The following is a 21,681-nucleotide window of genomic DNA, read 5'->3' as shown; positions in this document are numbered from 1 at the left end:
CTAAACAGTCTGACATGGATCCCCCCCAACCCCCAGTTAGTCAGCTTTCTAGAATTGTCTTATAGAAAGAGTTTAGCTGTAAGTTTATCCAGTCAGCTCTCGTTGCTCAACACAGCCCTGGTGGAGATCCAGGGTCTGGCAGAGAGGGAATGGAAACCACACACCAAAACGCACACAGAGGCTGAATAAACTGTTTAAAAAGTGTTATGGACTGTCAGCCTATCAGTGGCCATTCAGTATTTAAACCTCACATTTATTTTTAATGTCCCTCAAGGAGAAGAGAGTGTTCTCAGTCTCTTAGAATGCAGGCAGGGCGGTGTGACTTCCTCTGAGAACAGTGACCACATGCTGGCTCATGGGGAGGAGAAGCCCGTGCTGATGACAGTTTCCAGTGTTTGACTGTGGGTGTATTGATCAAGCAGGGAACACATTGTAATATTTTTGAATCTGTGACAGTGACTCCACATCACACAGGCCTGCTGCTGGGAAAGTGGTCACTCTGCAGATGGAGAAGCTTCATGGAAATGGACCACATTCTCCTCCCGTGGAAAGGCATCATTGATGGGAGCCGGACAGCTGCCGGGTGGAGGCAGATATTGATCCAGCGTTCATCTCCTATTGTGCTGAGTGTTACCATGTCCCCCCTCCCAGACCCCTCCCTCTCCACACCAGCACCTCAGCCAGCTGTACACCTCCCTCTCACACATCCTGAAACACACAATCACAACCCTGAACCTCACACTATCACACACACTGAAACACACAATCACAACCCTGAACCACACACTATCACACACACTGAAACATACATTTGGTGAGGTCTGTGAGTCATAAGCCTGACCCTCACAGACACCAGAACACAATGACAACCTCCTTCACACAACTCTAAAATATTAAGTCATAACCCTAACTCTTCCACACAAGCCAATGTTAATGTTAATCTGGTCTATTGACCTATGCTTGATGATTGTATATAAACCTGCTGAATAGTAGTCATTTAGTATGGCCCTTATTGCTGTTGTCACAAGCAATGCTCTTACATAACATGGGAAAGTTAACATCTAGATTCCTCTTTGCTGACCTCTCACACAAGCAGGGGTGGGGGGTCTCGAGGGTTTTTGATTAGGAATTGGGTTTGGGCATCTGCCAATATGGCCGTGTTTGGAACCAGAGTGACGGTGTGGGGGTGTTTGGGAGGTCAGGCAGGGGGCCAGATCGATGCTGGACGAAGCCTTAGCCATCCTGCTCATCACAGACCCCTCCCACTCTGACCTTCGTTGAGTTGAGAGCACAGGCCTAAAAGGGAGGTGCACTTTGACCTCTGACCTCTCAGTCAGTGCTTTGCAGGACTAAGGCTGTTTAGCTGAATCATGTGAATGGACCCTGCCACAATAGATGGTCTTCCTTTCACAGACTTTTGTTGATAGGCAACAACAGATTAGAAGGTTGCAGATATATAGCAGTGCAGAGCCAATACTCCTGGCCTTCCTCGCCACCATGACTGGTGAGAAAGTATTTCAGTAATCAATCACATCAACACAGCTTCAGCTACAGAGCTGGGGTTTAGCTGGTACCAACCAATAGTCTATACAAACCAATATTTGCATGGACTGTGCAGCAAGGAGCTGCTGGGTGACTGCTATGAGGAAACAGTATGTCTACATGATATCTGCACTTTTGCAAACTAATCAATGTGATATCCCAACACAGGCATCAGCACACCCTTGTGGAGACACTATGTATTACAGTAGAGGTGAGCATGAAGTTGCCAAGAAGACAAAAATGTGACAGTTAAAAAATCAACCACAAACAGGTTACAGCTTGAATTGCAGTGAATTTATTTTTCGAAATATTCTGCCATTTACTTTAGCAAGCCATCAAAACAAACAGTTCTTTTAAACAAAGTTCAGAACTTTTATTTAATAATTTCCATTATTGATATAAAATGCACTTACATCTGTCAGAATGACATCTGACATATTTGATATTAAACAATAAATTAAGTATCTATGTTGAAACTATTCAGAATTACATAAAATTAAACAATTACCAATATTTCCATTCAAGGATAAGAGCATTGTAAAAGATGAGCAGAAACACATTACAAATGAAGGCATCATAATTCAACAGTATAAATCACCAGCAAAATAATGTGCTTATTTTCAGCAATGTTTACATGTAAACATTCTCAAGTAAAATGTGCACTTAAAAGCATAGGATAACCATAAAATGATGCTTATTGAAGCAGATAGGTGATATTTTGGCAAAGACCAATACACTGTAAGACTTGTATAGCTATTTCAACAAGGTGCTTTATTTTATAAAAGCAAAGGTATAAAATGTAGTTCAAGAAAAAAGAAACAGACTAAAACATATTCCTTCATCAATAATCTGTAAACATACCAGATAGTGTAAACGTATGCTTTTGCTTTCATAAAATGAGATTATGGGATAGAGCAAGCAATCACCAGTCAGTCCCTTTCAAGAAATCATCTCAGGCAACAAATGTACAGCCCTCAGTGGAGAACTGTCAGTATGTATATATATATATATATATATGACAGTTCTATATATATAGTATTTTATAGAACAATTATAAAGTTGAAGAGCTCTTACAAACAGAGCTCTTTAGTAGGACAGCAGAAGCAACCATGTCTTGTGTTTATCAGGATAGAGAACAGTGATATGTAGAAGTGCTGAGGGGAGGTGCGCCGAGCAACCTCTCCAGTAATATTCCCTGGAGGTTCCTTCAGTGGCTCATACACTAACCAACACCCCCTGTATACTTAACCTTACAATACTTTGGACAACATATTGATCATGGATGGAGTCAAGGGTATATATAGCTATAATGAGTTTGATTAACTGATTAAGTATATACATAAATACATATTTAAACTGTGATAGTTAGTCAAACAGCAGATAGTGATTTTCCCTCATCTTCCTCTGGTCTCCATGGTGACATGGCTCTGTGATATTCTCCCTTTCTAAGGCTAGATAGGTCTGGTCCTGGCCAGGTCTGGGCCCAGGTCTAGTCCAGGATAGGCTAGTGGAGTCTGGTCCTAAACCAGAGAGATCCATCATGGACTTTCTGCCATCGGTGTCAGTGTCTGCTGCACCGCCACATGTCTGTCCTCGCCCCCCCCCCCCCCCCCCCCCCCCCCCCTGGGCCTCACCCACGGCCCTATCTTAGTCCACTCCATCAAAGCCCTGGGCGTTCTCTATGGCGATGTGCAGCTTCTCTCTCAACTCCTCAAATGACTCATAGGGAGGCAGGTCCAGGCGGTTGAAGCTGAAGAAGAACAGAGGGGTCAGGAGACGGGTCTACTGTCGAGACAGAGAAACACCACCCGACTGTTGAGCCTAAGGTGAGAGGCGGTGTGAGGGGGGGGGGCTTACCATGTGTGGGCTCGGGGCAGCTTGTCTCTGGTGCCCCACTGCTCAATGGTAAAGAGCTGTGGTCCATTGGACCCTGAAAACACAACGTCGGCACAAGATGAGAACACACAACATCACCCAGGGTGAGAACGCACAGCGTCACCCAGCACGAGCACCTCACCGTAGAGCTCTGCGAAGCCGTTCATCGGGACCCTGGAGGTTCCAGTCACAAACTGCAACAGGCGTATTCTCTTCTCAGCATCCATCAGCAGGACCGTCTGAGGAACAGCAGAGCACCACATTCTTGAACATCCGAACACACAAAACAAAATAACAACAAGAAAATCTAGAAGAGCTAAAGCTTACCTTCCAGAACCACTGGATGACTGGCTGGTTCGAGCAGTAACCATTCTTGTATTTGGTGTTCTCTCGCCAGTCGTTCACGTCCACATCCCCTAGTCCACACATCAACAACTACCAGAGAGAGTCAGGGAGGAGAGAGAGAGAGAGAGCAGAAAGTTAGACAATCTGTCCCCCTACTGGATGGAGGTTGGTGGACCACTGTGCAGTAAGTGATGTTGAGGAGGGACACCCACCTCAAGCTCATTCTCATCAAATATCTTGATGAGATCCTGAGGTATCAGCTCATAGAATCCCTGGAGACAGAGAGAGCGAACGACGTGTTGAATCACAGTTATGACCAAAATACAAAAAAACAACACATCATTAACCATCATGGTGTTTACCTCCTTGAAGGCTGTCATCTGTCTCAGAATTCGGTTCACAAACCTCCACTGCATAACGAGACTGGAGAGCACAAAACACCCATGTCACCTACAGGTCAACGGCAGACACAACCCATAGCGCCCCCAACAGGAGACTAGTGGAACACTGGCATCCTATTCCCCTCTCTGTCACCAGAGGGCGGCTGTGCTTACTGGATGTACTCCTTCTTGTTGTCGTCGGTGACGACGATCTCCGGCCCGCCCGGTTTCAGCTCGTGCTGATGTGTCTGCAGGAAGGGAGGAAAGGAGAGATGATGGGTGAGAGGAGAAGCAAAACGAGGACATTAGCACTTCGGAGAACATCACCTCCACCCTTTCCACCCCTTGGCTAAAGGAAGGAGAGGAGGAGAGGAATGTGTCACCTGGCCGAACAGCTCTTCGTCGATGGTGAATCTCAGGTCCAGGTCGGACGGGTCGTTGTCCAGGATCCACTTCAGGGAGTTGAAGTACTCACTGTCCTGAAACGCAACACAGCACGTACTATCACCGTGGTGACCCCCCACACACACACACACACACACACAGTGACTTGTCGCATGGCAACCTGGTACAGCTTCATGTGAACGATGTTGCAGCGTGCCGGCGTCTCACCACAGACTCCATGTCGTGCAGGGTGATAGCTTTCTGCAGTGTCATCTTGTAGAAGGGCCTGATGAAAAAGGCTGGAGGAGAAAAAATACACACAGGCAAAGCATTGGGATGGAAGTCACACAAGTGCGGTTTGGTTACTGGTCAGGGGGGAGTAGGGGGAGGTCGAGAAGCCTTACCGTCCAGCAGCTTCCCGTGGTAGACTGCCATGCCGGCCACTCGGCCTATAAACTTGAAGTAAGACAGGTGATCCTCGTTACACAGGCCTGAGTTGGGGTTTATCTGCAGAGTATAGTTATCCCTGCAGGGAGACAGGGGGAGGAGGAGGGGAGGACGGAACATTATCCACCAGCTCTGGTCTTATACATCGCTCTTTAATTGAAATCACCACTGGTCATCCTCACCATGGTGACCCTGTCAAACTGTACTATTTAAACAAACACTGGCATAAGAGAGACTCACGTGGCAGAATACTCAAAAAGCCCATAATAAGGGTTGAACATCTCCTTGGAGATGAGGAAGAACCACTCTCTGGCCACGCCCCCGTAGTCCAGGCCCTTCTCCCCTTCAAACTCCACCCACAGCCGCGCCTTCAGGAAGTCCGCCCTCTTGACAGACAGGATGCGCCGGTACGAGTCCTCCAGCACAGCGCTGCGGCGGAGCTTCATCTCAAAGCGGTTGGGGATGTCGGCCTGAAGGGACACCAGAGAGGCTGGGTCAGGACAGACTGTCCCACTCACACACACAGCCAACCAGGGGAACAGCCTCGAGAAGAGAGATCTGAGAGAGAAATACTACCCCCCTCCTGCTCAGTAACCCTATATGAATCTGGGGGGGGGGGGGGGGGGGGTACTTACCGGTTTCTTCAGCTTCTTTCGGAAGTAATCATACTTCTGTTTGTAGTCTCTGGAGTACGGCACAGCCTAGAATACACAGACATGGTCACGGGACCAGAAATCAATGATGGATATTTGATTGTTTGCTAAATTATGCATCGATATGGACGTCCTGGAGAACCTGACTGCAGCTGGATCCGATCTGTACTCACTGGCCCGGTGATGGCAGAGTTCTGCAGACGAGGATCGTCCCACTGGGTGTTCTTAGTGTCTAGACAAGCACAGTAAGGAGGAGGGCAGAGAGAAGTTCTGTCAGTGTTGAAGAGGGGTTGGGAAACTGGTGGTGGGTTTGTCGATCTCTACTTTCTACTTCGATTTCTTACTTACTATGATCGATGTAGAATATCCTGCCATCACTGTGGACCCTCTCCTCCCAGCCAGGCTTGGACAGCGGACACACAACACAAAGATTACTTCCTATTTCCTCCCCACACCAGCACAAACATCTCTTCCTGTTAAATCACAACATAGAGGCATGATGTCATTGGAGGACTCACCGGCATGGGCCCAAGGTCAGTGGGATCGAGCGACGGTCTCTTCCTCATGTGCACAGGAATCTTCAACCTGGGGTCTTCCTGCTCAGGGCAAAACACAGGAAGTGAGTCACACAAACCAGTTGGAATTCCAAGGGTTGGCTCTCCAGGCCCCAGTAGAGGGTCAGGTACAAGACTCACCCAGGAGGTGGTCTTGGTGTTGTGGTCGATGAAGAAGGGTCGTCCGTTGGGAGCGCTGCGGACCTCCCAGCCTGGGGGCATCAGACCGAACTCCTGCTTGGGCTGGGGGTTGGGGGAGTGCTGGGGGTTGGGGGAGTGCTGGGGGGAGGCCTCTGGAGACAGCATCGGGGGATGGTATACCGTGGGGCTCACGGACAGGGTATTGTGGCCCCCTGCTCCTTCCGAAGTGATCTACACAACAGAGGGACAAGAGTTGAGAGAGAAGGAGGTGAAAAAAGAGCGAGCGAGCGACATAGGGGAATAGAGAGAGAGAGGGATATAGTCTACAGCCAACCTGTATGAGTGGTTGTGTCCAGGAGGTGATCCTGCTGTTGTGGTTGACGTAGTAGAGGCGTCCCTTACTGTCCTGCTTCTCCTCCCAGCCTGGCGGCAGGCCCTGGGAGGTGGGCAGCATCTGGAACACAACACAGTCAGCAAGTCAGAAGCTTGGAGTGCACACACACACACACACACACACACACAGAGCAGTGGTGGGCAGGCTGTGTAGTACACACCACAGGCTGGACTGGATGCTCTTCAACAGTCAGGGTCTGGACACTTCCTCTGCGGCTGGAGGGGCCTGAGTGGCTAGAGTGAGCAGCCTGAGGAGGAAAACACCACCACAGCCATGAGAACCGTGTCTGAGCTAACCCAACCTAACATTGTACCCTCCCACCACAGTTGCAGTCTCTCCATGTCTAATCAGGATCATATAGTGCTGAAGTGAGAGCACAGTGGTTACACATTACCACGGCCAGATGGAGTCCCTACTACAGTGTTGTGGCCTTGTCTGGTCAAGAAACCTGCTAACGCCAGTCAGTATGGTAATGGGAGTCATGGTAACAGGAGCTATGGTACGAGATTGTGACGAGTCGTGGTAATGGGAGACGTGGTAACGAGAGTCGTGGTAACGGGAGACGTGGTAACAAGAGTCGTGGCAACAGGGGCCGCGGTAATGGGAGGACGTCAAGAAAGTGCATTATTCACCGTGAGGGAGGTGCGTCTGTCTCCAGGTGTGGCTCCAGTGGCCTGCAGGTGGCTCAGCTCCTCGCAGAAAGAGTGGAACTCCAGGGGAGAGTGGGGGGGTGGGGGGGAGTGGAACCCCCTGGGGGAGTGGGGTGGGGGGGGGAAGTGGAACCCCATGGGGGAGTGGGGTGGGGGGGGGAAGTGGAACCCCATGGGGGAGTGGGGTGGGGGGGGGGAGCACTGGTTGAGACCACTGCTACTGTACAACGTGGAGTCATCATCTGTTATGATCTCCCAGCTCTGGAGGAGAGCACAGGCACAACAACAAATTGCTCAAAAACACCACTACGCTCAAAAACACCACAACGCTCAAAAACACCACTACATTCAAAAACACCACAACACGCGCCTCAGGAAAAAATACAACACACGGTTCAGAACAACTACATATTGTTCAGGAATACTGTTCTCCATCCAATCACACGGAGGCCTCAGTAAACCTCTGGCTTAGGTCAGGATTCAATTTACAAATAAGAATCATATTCAGGTATGATCTCTATCTACAGCTTCACAAAGACAAACATTGTACAGACATACTGTAACTATAGGCATCTCTTGGTAGCCTGAATATAGATGATGAGTTGTAGAGTGATTTGATAGTGACAGCTAGCTATACTCAGAGACTGGACACGCAAAAGCCACATTTTTGACCAACATGCAGCTTCTATTGGCCAGGATCAATAAAACACATACTGACCTACAGCTTAGTACAACTACAGAACAGTGGCTGTGGACAGATGGCAGTTACTAACATGAAGTTGCCATGTACAAACAGTGATTTTTGACAGGAAAGGGTTGTGGACAGGATGTGATCATGGACAGGAAGTAGTCATGGAGAGGAAGATGTCATTAAGAGAACGTGGTCAAGGACAGGAAGTGTTACCTCAGGAGACTCGTGTCTGTCGATGGCTTCGTCGTGGTCGGAGATCTGCCTGCGTGCTGTGAAGGCATGCTGGGCCTCCATGTGGATGGTCTGTCTCTGCTCGGCCTCCTCCTCACTGTCTCTGCACAGCGGGAATACACACACACGCACGCACACACACAGTTAGTCTTGAGAGTACTACCACAGGAGACCACAAGTTTACAATCCATTTGGACAGTGAAGAGTTTCTAGTGATGAGACTTACTGTATGATTGGCCTGTGCCACTGCGTGGTCCTGGTGTCATGGTTGACGTAGTAGGTTCTGCCCAGGTTGTCCTGCCTCTCCTCCCAGCCAGGGGGCAGTGCAGGCAGCAGGTGGTTGTGTCTGGGACCCGACATGTCTTGCCCCTCCAGGAACTCCCATCCGGGCTGAAACACAAAAAGGAATGTTACTCAATTCTTCTCCAGCTGCCAATGTCTTCTCGAGTGGAAAAGATGAGCAGTTTCTCTTAGACCCGGGTGTCCCCCAGGTGCTCCCTGCCCTTCCATCTCCCAAAGTGGTCTGGACTCTCACCTTGCCAGGCTCGTGGAGGAGACTAATATAGGACCGTTTTTTTTAATCAAACTAGCCAGCACTAGCATCTATTTGAAGAATGATGACTGGTTCTATGAATACCAGGGGAGCAAGCCAGTCAGTCTCCAGGGCTGGTGACATCAGGCCCTCTGGGCTGAGGGCAGTGACTCACACTGAGAGGCTCACCTGTCACACCCTGGAGCTGTGGTTGCTGTGTTTTTAAAACTGCTCAAGCTGACGGTGGCTTTATCCATTTAGCTACAATGTCTAATTCATTAATGCATTCATAATACATGAATTAGATGATTTGTTTATCCATGGGGTCTTACATCAGTGTCATCTGTCTGGTCTGCAGCTTCCTCCTCTGAGGCAGGAGTTTTAGGCAGGTAGGTCATTTTTAGACGCAGCTGACCTTTGACCCTGGACTTGTGGCTGCACGACAAGCACAAAGTCAACAATGAACTCAAACAGTGACATCTTTATATATGCTTTAAACATATCTCAGTTTAAATCAAACAAAATGTAATAAAAACAAACAAAATTATAAATTTTTCAAATGCTAATATGAGTATGTGGAGCTGAAAACAGAAGGGAGAACGATGAGAGGATGCTAACCTTCTTGGGTGAAGTAGAAAATCCTTGAATGTGAATGGCCTTTCAATGTTAGGATTTTCTGTCTGAAAACAAAACAAAAGAAAAAAGCTTAGCACTTTAAAAATGGTAAGAGTAGAATTGCTATGAAGGCTTTACTCTACATAGTCTGTTTCCATGTGGAGCAGCACTACATGTACCACAGTTGCCTTGTGGTGGAGGGAGCCTGTGTACCGTGTGGAGCGAGGAGCACAAACAAGACAGCTCTTTTTCCATAAGGGACACAGGGACACTTAGTGATGAGGGTTTCAATGTTTACATGAGGTCAGAAGAAGTCATGGTTGGGTCAAGGTAAAACCCAACGGTTATAAACGACAGTACATCAACACTAATGAGGTGATGGAATGTGAGTTAACCGAGACTCAGGGACGTAAACGCAGTGGACGGTGAAGGTGTTCTGGAGGAGAACGAGTCCTGCTCTCACCGAGATGTGTTGTAACGGGACGTCCACCTGACCCAGGAAGTCATCGCGCGTCTGCCAGAGAAAGAGAAACAGACATTTACAGGCAATCTCATTTGAAAGGGTGTGGTTGTTATGTACGGTACAGGCATACACACACACACAGGCACACACAGGTACACACACATACACACCCACACAGAGCTGAAAGGATGACTCATGTCAAGACGCTACATCACATGACTGGTCTAGATACACCTGTGCTCCATGAATGGTCACCTCTACTGTGGTACTGACTTGCCCCACAGAACCCTGTACTTACTATCTCACAGATAATACAAGCCATGACCTCACCTTTAAAGCCCCACTTAAAAACGACTTGTCAAACCATAAACCTCAACATTCTCAGCTATTGTGATCTCAACAGGTCGTAACAATGCAACAGATCAGTTAGCCAGTAGATCCCTGGGCTAAACCAGGCAGGCCAGTCTCTCTCTGACCACACATGCTCGGTCTGGGGCTCCTCCGCTCTGCACTGTGTTACTAAGGAACAACACAAAATGAAGGTCATCCTACGTCACTGAGGTCTCTGTGATGCCATTATTGTTCAACACATCACATGGTCAGGAAAAATAGGCAAAAGTTTAAAAAAAAAAAAAGAAAAAAATACAAACAAATGTACTAAAGTAGAGCTGTGGGTCCATAGCCCGTTCATCTTAGAGCGTGCAATCAGGCACGTCTCATTAACACAGGCTGCAAGGTCCTGCTGATGGTCAGCAAATAAGACATCCATCAGGTAGCAATAACCCAGCAGAGACTCTCAACAACCAGCAGCCAATAAAGAGAGTGAGGGGAGACAGACCACGGCCTTGGCCTGCTAGTTCAACAGCCAGGATTTAATGACCTGTGCAGGGAAAGATAAGCGTTGGTTTTCTCTAGTGGTCATGGGTTTGTATTTATGTCTCCGTGTGTGTGTGTGTGTGTCTTTGTGTTTGCCAACAGACCACCTCCACAGCATTCAACCCAACAGGGCCAGCCAAACACCGCTGCACTGCTCTTAACCTGTCTTACTGTCGAGCCTGCAACAACACTACATAGAGAAGGTCAGATACCAGAGTGTCACTATCACAGCTTGACGGGTCACACACACAGGTCCAATTTAAATATCCAAATATTATTTTCAACTGACCACTAGGTCAATTGTTTTTCTCAAAAAACACATGATGAATCAGCACTGTAGATTATCTAGTCGGGGTTTATATGACCTGCTAGACTGGAGCAGGAGCTATGCAGCTGTGAGGTCTTCTGTCCTTAATGAGCATATAGAGTTTAGCTGGTACGGCTTTGGCTAATTGCTAGCGCAGGTCTTTCCTGACAAGCTGCTAAATGGAGAGAGGAAGAGGGGGAGGAGGGTGGGAGAGAGGGACCTGACACCTGATGCTTTGCAAACATGGCCTAGCAGGGGCACCCACAGTGAAGGGAACACAGCACTCTTTTACTGCAAAAGGCTCAGTCTCTCCAAAGCCTGCATAACATGCCCCCCTCCCCTACAGCCACCCAAGATGGTTGAGATGACTGGGCTGTGCTCTGGTGTCACGTTGGTAAATCTGAGTCCCCTGCCCACAGCAGTGCTTCAGCCACCAGACTATCTGGAGTCAGGGGGAATATTTTGGAAGTGCTTTATTTATAGAGAGGGGTGGTGGTGGTGGTGGTGGGGGGGGGGGGGGGTGGTGGTGGTGGGGGGGGCTCCGGCTGCCTTTCCAAAACTAAAATTAGCCTGGGGTAAATACTTAAACTGATTACTCAAAGCGTTAACAGAATAATAAAAATGGAGAACCCCACTAAACCAAAGCATGCATGTAGACGCGCACACACGCACACACACAGACACACACACAAATACACTAGGTAGGCTATCCAATGAATCCTGTTTTCTCTCTGCTGTTCCAGGATCTAGCCTGGCTTACTATGACACAACCAAATGCCTCACAATGTTTGTTCACATAGAGCATGGTATTTGTAAGACTGCTGTAGATGTTCAACAGCTAAGCTAAAGTTCTGCTTGCTTGTACAACAAGTAGTCGTGAAGTTAACATATTTAGAGATATAAACATGTATGCTATGCTAACACAGCTAGCTACATGTATGCTAGCATAGCTAGCTACATATAGGGTAACATGTTGGCTAGCAGTAGCCTACACAGCTAGCTATGGGATCCTCTTAAGACCCATGTCAAGGAGGAGACATGGTCAAAGGTAAAACTGCTACATGGAAACTTTGCAGTTTCTATGTACAATAAACAAACAATACACTTTTTTTTCTTTCTATGAACCACTCATTACACCCCTTCACTGCATTCACTTTCACCGGACACCTCAAAGCTTTTCTGAGTAATGTCACATTTGATGTGTCTTGATGTCACAACAAAACAGTCACAGTCTTGCACTGCCACAGGTAACACCATCAATAACATGCCAAGTTCTAATGTATACTCCCATTCTACTAAGAATTATATATCATGTCATAATTATCACTTGACATCCATCTTGCTAAATTGAAAACACAAAACAACCAAAAGACTCACCCTGGTGTTGAGTCCAGGGTTCATATGAACATGATCCCTTCTCTGGTTAGTGTTTAAATCAGTAACAGAGCCAGAGACCCTGGCCCCGGGGCCGTGAGACACTCGTATGTGAACATGTGGAGAGCCAGCCTGTGAGTTGGCCAGCTTGGGGTTGGAAACGTGACATGAGATTCCGGTATTGTGGTAGGGGACTTCCAGGGAAAAGCTCCTCTGTAAAGCATGATGACCAGCAATTTGACCTGGCATTTCCTGTCCATTGCCGGTCTGGCAGGCAGGGTGGTGGCTCTTTTCAGACAGTTTAGCAGAGGGCGGCAGGCTAGCGGACGTGCTGCGGAACAGCCTGATGTGCCGGTGAGAGTTCTCCCCCTCCTGCTGTGGACTCTCAGGATGCTCCACACTGACCGCAGCCCTAGCGGGCACACCCTTCCCAGACAACACTGCAGGCCTCTGGTGGGCAAAGTGCAACAGCACACTGGAGTGACGACCTGGCGGCTTGTCTAAAGTAGTTGACCTGTCAGGAGTCCCGCCGTCCTCCATATCGTATCTCAGTTTATCCAAAACAGGAACATTGAAATGCACCACAGGCCTAGCATCCCTGAACTCGGATGATGGACAACTGTTCTTGGACAGTCGCAGGCCGTTGAGTGCCGTAGCGATGGATCCCTTGGAGGCGACAGTGTCGTCGTCTGTGGAGGGTTCGCTGGCGGACAGTTGGAGTTGGTGGGAGGTCTGGAAGCAGCCCCTGGCCAGTGGGAGGGCAGGGAGAGCCACCGGGCTGACGGGGGAGGCTGGTGGCGTGCTGCAGGGGCTCCGGGGGAAGATGACCAGGGAGGAGCAACGCCTCAGTGGCACCCGGGCCTTCCTACGGGGGAGACTCCTGTACTGGGCCGCCCGCCGCGTCTCTGGGAGCTCCGGCTCAAAAATACTGCTGCTGCTGCAGTACCCGGCGTCGCTGGCCGTGCTGCTGCTACTACTGGAGCCCCCGTCAGACACGCTCCCTGCCCCCCCCTCACTGCCCCCAGCCTCCCCATCCTCCGCTCCCCCCTCCTGCTCTCCGTGAAACTTGGCGCAGGGCTGCAGAGAGATCTGCAGGGTGCTCTTCCTGCTGCCTCCGGCGGGGTAAACCTTGGGTATGAACACGGAGGAGTAGCGCTGCAGATTAGCGTCCTCTGGCAACAGCGGGGGCAGAGCCAACTGTCCAGGAGTCACCTTCATGTGGAGGGAGCTGTGGGCTGGGCTCTCAGTGGGGCTGCGGACAGTGTCGCCGCTCTCCTCACCATGGCTGCTCAGGCTCTCTGACAGAGGGTCTGTGTTACTTCTCCTCGACGCAAAATGCAAACGGAGCTGGCGTGCCATCCGTTTAGCTCTCTAATCCCAACCGAGCCGAGGGGCACTGCATGGCAGGGCCTCACGGCTGAGAAAGTACAGTGAAGCAACTGCTCAGTCCTGTTCCGTGATTACCAGCATTAGCGGCAGCACATTGCCAAAATAGCTCTTGTGACAAGCTGCATTCCTCTGCTGCTGGAAGGCTATTAGTCAAGGCAGGTCAAAAGAACTCTTCTCAGCCTCAGCCTGAAACAACCACTGTGGTCCACTTCTTTAAGGAGTTAGATCCACACTTGTTCCACACAGAGCAGCACTGGCACTTTAAGGGGTAGAACTCACAAAACAAATTCAGCCAAACCTCAACCCCAGGCTCGGCCCCAGCCTCACGGACTCTGTGTCTTCTGCCGTCTATCCTCACAGAGTCTACCACAGCCCTGGCCCAGCTCCTGGTCACCCTCTGACAGGATTAAAGAGCCCAGCAATGTACCAGCTCAGTAGAGGGACTGCCTCTCAGCCCACTCTCTCAAGACTCTGCCTTCTCAAGGCTGTCGGGTGGATAGTGTTTCCCTGCCTGTACCGCGTCCCTCAAATATTTTTACCCACCGGTATAGAGTTACAGGAAATCAAGAGGAATGAGTTTCAACATCATTCTACATCAACCTTAAAGGATAGGGTATCCTTGTAGTAGCCATATTGGGAAAACACCACAGCCTGGTCCAATTTACAGGGAAGCTACTTCTGCTGGTTATGATAACTGCAGAAGTCAGCTAGCTCATAAAACTGCGTGCCTGAGCTCTGCAGCATCCCTCTGAACCACAGATAAAGCCACAAGCGCTTTAGGATGACGGCCCTGTTTCATAATGAACAGCGGAAGAAAGGAGACGTACTACTGTGGTGAAGATCCCCCACTCGACATATTAAAATCAAACATTCCTGTTCATCCAGCCTTGCTAACACACCTCAACATACAGTAGCTACGTGTAGCTCAAGTCAAGACTGTGGTCAGGGAACACACACATTGGTCAGCTACATCACCTGTAATCTGACTCTCAATGTAACAACCAAAAGCTGAGTAGATCCACCACACACCCATCACAGGACTATTATGTGAGTTCAGAGCTATTCTGGGGGGTTGTAGCCATGCTGGCCGGCAGGTCAATGACATAGTGTGATGGTATTAAGGGAGTCCAGATGAGGAAATGACTCACCAGCAGAGAGCGTGTGACACAGGGACCCCTCCCACGTCACAACCCCTGGCACCGCGTGACACTATTCCCACCTCACCATATACTATGATTCCCTCCCTCCCTCCCGCCCGCACCCCAACCCCTAAACTGCACTAAGACACAGGTCTGCACTAGACAACATCACATTAGGCTATATGTGGTCTGGTGGCATTCTGCCACACAGGGAATCTCAGACCACTCCAAAGTTGTTTGATTTTCCCTAGCATGTAGAGTCCCTCCCCATCAGGGATTAGGCCTAATCTTGGTGTTGGGAATTCAAAGCGAGCCCTTCCAGGGTGTCTGGTGTCAGAGACAGCCACATCGCTCCAGTCAGCAGCAGGTCTGAGCTCCGGCTCGTTAGACCCACACCATCTGGAGACCCTGGCCTGATGAGTCTGGGCCTGCTCCAACATGTCCACCGTCACTGCCTCCAAGAAAGGGAGGATGTTCTATAGGAACACTGGCAGGGTTATGTCACCCTTCACACACCACCCCACGTCAGTGTACGTAGGCTACGTAATGCATGCTACCATCTGCTAACATCTACACTCAGGCCTGGTGTTATGCTGCCTTATCTCAATATCTTAAACAACTAACTAATCTCCTGTTAGAGTCTATTATGGGGACTTCTGGTTAACCATTACCCCCATTAGTCAGGTGTCCTCGGGCACATAAGCACTTAACAAAATTAATAGCTGACCCGGTCACACTCCAGACTTTTTATGAGATCAAGACAGTTGAACTCTTTAGAGTATTTCATTTACATTTCCTAGATCTGTTTTAAAGAGGCAACCTGCAATTCAAACAGACCAGGGTGTATTTGGGGCACTGCTGGGCTAAAACCCAAAGGTTATAAACAACCCAGCTACACCTTATCACTGTTGGCTTTCTTATTATATACTATATAACTACTCCACATACAACCATCCCTGCAGTCACCAAAGCCCATTGGTACCTGGTTCAGTTTCCGTCACACACCGGGGCCACTGTAAATATCAGTCTACTGCTAAAACACAAATATTGATGAGAATATATGCAAATATGTCCTTGTGGAAGCAGTTTCACCTCCACCAGAATCTACCTACCAGGCGGTTCTCATCAAACACTTCCAGCAGCAGACGATGCTTCCTGGGATGAACCTGGAACACAGAATACAACATCAAACTGATCAAAACATCTGCATACACATGCCATACATACAGCACACTTGGAGAAAATGTGCACTTCTGTTGGACACTTTTGTAGTTACAAAGGCTGTTTGCTTTGTGTCCATGTCCTTGAAAAGTAGGCCACATTGAATGACCTGATAATTCCATATTAGTAATACAGTAGTTATCTTTGTATGTGTATATACAACAACCCTGCTCTTTCTAACCATGTTAACAGTGTGGCCAACAATGACTCACTGAGTCTCCATCAATGACTCACTGAGTCTCCATCAAGGTTAGAAGAGACAAAGGTTAGGTGAATCATTAGACATTCTGTCAGATACAGCCAGCTCTTTCACTCTTTTACAGAACAGTGAATACATGCTTGTCAGAACATTTCAAGCAGCCCCTACAGTACATAAGGGTGGTGTCTGAGCATTGAGTCACAACCAGATTTGAGCCATGCTGGGAGGTAGCGACTATGAGGTGTAAAACATGAGACGCTTCTGAGTGGGGGTGAAGCCTGCCTGCAGCTCCAGGAGTCCACCTGGAGGGAGTCCTATAGCCCACTGGCTTCAGGGGCACAAATAGACTGTGACTCACTATCCTTACACCAGAAATCCAGCGACAGTGAAAAGCAAGGATAGCCCCATTATATAATACTAATCGTGTCCTTCATCAACAGAAATCCAATTTAAATCAACACAATTACCTGACCCTACATATTAACGACAATGAAGCCAACACCATCTGGTCTCAGCCCCTCCTGATTCTGTTCACCTCCAGCTAGTCCCCCCCCCCCCCCACCCCCCACTTTGATTCTTTAGGAATAGACACCACTCTGTTACATAAATAACTTAGCTAACAGGGCTGGGTGAGACACTGTAACAAGAACTACCACCCCCAGCGCACCCCCCCCCCCCAAAAAAAATAAGGACCCACAACTAAAAAGTTCAAATGCAACAGGTATAGCAACAAGAGCTCAAACAGGACCGAGCCCTGCACAGGCAAGCAGACACGCCGAACCAAGACCAGCCCTGCACAGGCAAGCAGACACGCAGTACCAAGACCAGCCCTGCACAGGCAAGACCCAGACATGCATAGGCAAGACCCAGCCCTGCACAGGTAAGACCAACCCTGCACAGGCAAGACCAGCCCTGCACAGGCAAGACCAATGATTCACAGGCAAGACCAACCCTGCACAGGCAAGACCCAGACATGCATAGGCAAGACCCAGCCCTGCACAGGCAAGACCAGCCCTGCACAGGCAAGACCAATGATTCACAGGCAAGACCCAGCCCTGCATAGACAAGACCCTGCCCTGCACAGGCAAGACCAACCCTGCATAGGCAAGACCAACCCTGCACAGGCAAGCAAAAACATCGAACCAAAACACCACACACTTACACTATGAGCTAGGTTGGCTTTTAAAAACATGCTCTGTAATGCTTTGTAAGAAAAACAGCTGGAATATTGTTGGTCTGGATCTCAGTTTGCACCTGTCAAAGAGATTGCACTACCGAAGAGGAACCTGCCACTAAAGGTCCATTCAGATATGTGGAAGGGTAAGGGGACAACTACAGAAGGGAGAGAGACAGGTGACCAGATGTTAAAGACTAGGTTTCCATGTGCTGCCCTTGCCTGTTTAACATACACACACACACACATCAATATTTTTTCCTGATAGTGTAATTCACTTACTCTGAAGTAGAATTCCTCATTCCACTTTGGGTCCAGTGTCTTCATGGAAGGAGGAGGAACAGGTGCAGAATAACAAGTGTTAGATGGAGCGGGGTTGCTGCCTTACAGGCTAAGAACAATTAATACATCTGCAATTTCAGAGAACATTAGATCCTATACCAACACATTGTCAGCAACTTGGCTACTTACCTTCTTGATAGTTTTTGTCTGGAGGCTGGTTAGTTCTCCATTGACAGGGTCATACAAAGATATTCTTGTATATGGATCACTGTGGTAAAAGAAAATGCAGTAGATATTCAATTGTTAAAAAGAATGTAATGTTAAATAATCACCAACAAGCTTCATATTGTCAGCCTTATATTAACATGAATGAATATGAAGGATAATTTCAGATGCTGTAAAGAAAATTCCATGATTTGCTTTTTAGTACATTATATACGTGTTTCTTTTTTCTTTTTTTTTTCTCTTCCGTTTTCAGCTCAGGTTTTGTATAGGCTGAGCCAAAACCCGACCTATCTATGTCACAGTGACCTATCTACGTCAGATCACAGACGGTTGCATTCTGTTACTCAGCTGGTACAATGCAAAGACAAAGTAATTAACTTTAGCTGAAGCTCCTTCAGGCGACACGCCCACCCAATCTCAAGCAGAGAAGACTGCTGATTTTCGCACGAATTCAAACCCTAATTAAACATACTTGTCAGTGTTTTTTTCCATTCAAATTTGGATGGGTAGTCACCAACACATTCTTCTGTGGTGTGATGAACTTAAAACTCATTTTCAATTCCAATTTACAGCATCTTTAAATTCACTAAATAATACATATTCACATTATATCTAAAGAATTCAATAAAATAATATAAAATATAAAAACAATATAATGTGACTCGGGTTAGGGTCCTCTGTGGACACTAAATTCCTGTGTACCCAAGACTTCCTAGACAGCAGTGTACATCACGGTGAAGACGGGGGCCAGCCACCACACCCTAAAGTAGTCTAGTTGTGTCAATAAACAACAAACAAGCCCTGTGGGCCAGGGGCTGGGTAGCACCCATGACTGAGAGCTGATCTGGACAGGATATAGTGCAGGCGGATTCAGGAAAGAGCCCCAAGGTTCTGCCCCTGTGTAGCAGGGACAGAGAGACCAACCACTAGCTCTAGCACCATCTACAGGTGCCACTTGTGGATATATTTTGAAGATTGACAGCTCTCCATTTGTGCAGGGCAGGCAAATCAGTTTCCTGACAGCATGTTGGTAATGGCAGTAAGCTGGGTTTGTGCCATGAGTTTCCTTTACCCTATCTCTGAAGCTAACATGAGAGTAATGTTGTGTAGGTCTCAGTTGACAGACATTTTAGACTTCCTCTAGAGTGAGCCCTGCTGATAAGGAAGCACAGTTACACAAAGCAGCTCATGTTTCTACCTGCAGGTTGGCACACAGCTTGGCTGCACACATCGGCAGGTCCACTGTGTTTACACATCAGACTTACCAACCAGCAACAAATCCCGGCCTGAGCTGGATGTAAAGTGTCCTGTATAAACAAACACTTTGGACCCACTGACAGCCTATTGCACTCTTGATTGTGTTTTGAGCGAAACAGCACCGTGAGATACAAGGCTTCATTGAATCTTCACATTCAAGGAGTTAAAAAGCATGACAAGTTTGCTTGTATGAGGGCAGTTTGGTTAGACTCTATTTATATGACTGACCTGGCCCCAAGGATATCCTTCTTAGCTAGCCCGATTCCAGCGATGACTTTAACTCTGAGAATCCTTGATTCCACCTGTAATGACACCATAATAAGTCACATGGGAACATCAGTTACTCCAATTGACAAATTCAAGGAACTGTTGATGTAATGATTCATTGGGAGTGTGTTAACATCTATCGAATTGCCATTACTGTAAAATATACTGCACGGTCGGGCCGTCCTGTCCAGAGTTTGAGAAGTCGTTTGGTGTGGTAGGCTATCATGTGCAACAGAATGTGGTACCGTATCCAGATCTATCAATAACGAATTAGCTTTGATTGTTCGTAGCGGGGAAATGTATTATTCTTTTAGTAATGACTAAAACTATTAATTTTTTATTTTATTGAACTGAAACAACTAATGTAATTGTGCGTACAGTGTTTATTCGTTTCTAACATCCCAACTCCGTAACAGGCAGCACATAAACACACAGCGAGTCACAGCCAATAAACTACATTGTATCATCCTGGTGTTTGACATCTCAGGTACCACGTTTTACAGAAAATATGAGTCATACACAGGGCTATATACGATTTCGCAACAACTCAAGATAAGAACCAGAAGAAGAAATGCCTCATCACTAATCTACTGCCAATGGTAGCTCCTCCTGAGTCCTTGAGACCTCTTCTTTTTGTTTTGACGGCCTTTATCAGAGAGTGGGTTCTAAATCTTTGTGCCGCACGTGCCCCTCCTTGCTGGCCTCGACTACACGCCAACACAAGTACCCCAATTCCATTACGCCACAGTCGCATATACCCCTTATGAGTACACTTGATTTATTGTAAACCCAGCACTATTTATTAATTTTACAGTTATTTGACTATATATTATTCATGTTATCTACATGTGTGTGATGTTGTCTGTTGCATGTATCCAACTCCTGGAGATTATTGGGAAATTTCCCAAACCCTTCACATACATCTCTAAAAAACTCCCTATTTCATTTGAACTTCACCTAGTGAAAGAACGTCACGTGTGCGGGTAAACCAGTAACTAAAATGTTCTTACAGTTAAGTTAATTCCGCCCCTTTCGCTGTAAATCCAGATAACGTATTAATGTGTGGACTAGCACTATTCATAACGTCCCTTTTCAACACGTTGACTTACCAGTGCCAGTGCATGAATGCTAAAAGTGCATCGGCGGAACATAGTTGGCCAGGCATTCAAAACGATGTACCACATTTAGCTATAATTTCAAAAATTGGTAGCTGGCTAATGTGCCATCAAGCTATTAGAGCACTCATTTGACTACCAGAACACATATGTAAAACTATTACTAGTTTTGATTTCCTATCAAACAACTATGATATCAAATAATCCAGACACATAAATCCACATTTACCTCATCTGGCTCAAGTCCTCGGACCTCGGGTGTGAGTGCGGCCATGCTTAGCGAGCTGGCTAACTAGCGAGCAGGCTGTGTCCTCTTCTCTCGCGGATGGATGTATTACAGCCACCCAGTGAATGTTTAGGAAAAAGTCCAGGTGACAGCACTGCAGATGTTAAGAGATCTGTCAGTCAGTTTGTTAGATACAGTAACTACTGTCAGAACACGATGGTCGAGATACGTCGTGTTATTATCACCCATCACTCCTCCTCCTCCCTTGCCACCCTGCCACGCCTCCTACTCACGTAGTTTGACATAGCAGTGTCAGGAGACGGTCGCAGAAAGTCCTATGACTAAAGCCGAGTAGAGCTGGTCCTACAAGGATAGATTTGCTATGTGTCATTTCCAAATGACCCATAAATGTGTCATTTGAAAAGAAAGGTACAGAAATCCATTTAACATGTAAAGTTATTTACTTTAAGAGACCTCCATACACGATGCCCTGTTATTCTCTATAACTATGTGTTTATGTCACTACAATGTATGACCATTTGGGAAATGTGCAATTATTCAATGAAATCCGTTTTTGTTTTTGGTGAACCGGCGGAGGGTGCGAAATCCTTCAAAAAACATTTTGCCCATTAGTGTTCTTAATCACTTACGGTTCAGGTCCTTATCATTCCTCATCTGACCAACTAAAATCAGCATAGGCTTCAAAACAGTCCACCGAGTAACAGATGGTGTG

General features: G+C 47.5%; 1 protein-coding gene across 4 annotated transcripts; it reads right to left on the bottom strand.

Moving 5' to 3' along the window:
* Positions 1 to 1,814: 1,814 nt before the first annotated feature.
* Positions 1,815 to 21,233, bottom strand: nedd4a (NEDD4 E3 ubiquitin protein ligase a). 4 transcript variants are annotated; one of them, XM_047042518.1, is made up of 29 exons: positions 20,952 to 21,233; positions 19,569 to 19,642; positions 18,048 to 18,126; positions 17,859 to 17,897; positions 16,095 to 16,148; positions 9,898 to 9,948; positions 9,438 to 9,499; positions 9,152 to 9,254; positions 8,514 to 8,677; positions 8,270 to 8,390; positions 7,348 to 7,626; positions 6,876 to 6,962; positions 6,656 to 6,775; positions 6,322 to 6,552; positions 6,145 to 6,222; positions 5,975 to 6,029; positions 5,800 to 5,858; positions 5,609 to 5,674; positions 5,214 to 5,443; positions 4,931 to 5,052; positions 4,755 to 4,825; positions 4,526 to 4,621; positions 4,317 to 4,390; positions 4,125 to 4,185; positions 3,975 to 4,034; positions 3,745 to 3,852; positions 3,560 to 3,656; positions 3,400 to 3,472; positions 1,815 to 3,292 (listed from the first exon to the last, which is right to left on the bottom strand). In XM_047042518.1, the coding sequence occupies exons 1-29, from the start codon at positions 20,994 to 20,996 to the stop codon at positions 3,190 to 3,192; spliced, it is 2,862 nt and encodes a 953-aa protein (XP_046898474.1). In that variant the 5' UTR covers positions 20,997 to 21,233; the 3' UTR covers positions 1,815 to 3,189. The 4 variants fall into 4 exon arrangements, with proteins under 4 accessions (XP_046898474.1, XP_046898472.1, XP_046898473.1 ...); XM_047042516.1 differs by lacking the exons at positions 16,095 to 16,148; positions 17,859 to 17,897; positions 18,048 to 18,126; positions 19,569 to 19,642; positions 20,952 to 21,233 and adding an exon at positions 12,458 to 15,049; XM_047042517.1 differs by lacking the exons at positions 16,095 to 16,148; positions 17,859 to 17,897; positions 18,048 to 18,126; positions 19,569 to 19,642; positions 20,952 to 21,233 and adding an exon at positions 12,458 to 15,049 and having other exon boundaries at positions 6,656 to 6,757.
* Between the last annotated feature and the right edge of the window lie 448 nt (positions 21,234 to 21,681).

The sequence above is a fragment of the Hypomesus transpacificus genome, chromosome 19 (genome assembly GCF_021917145.1).
Source record: "Hypomesus transpacificus isolate Combined female chromosome 19, fHypTra1, whole genome shotgun sequence".
Taxonomy (NCBI): Eukaryota; Metazoa; Chordata; class Actinopteri; order Osmeriformes; family Osmeridae; genus Hypomesus; species Hypomesus transpacificus.
This window is presented reverse-complemented; position numbering and strand designations above follow the sequence as displayed.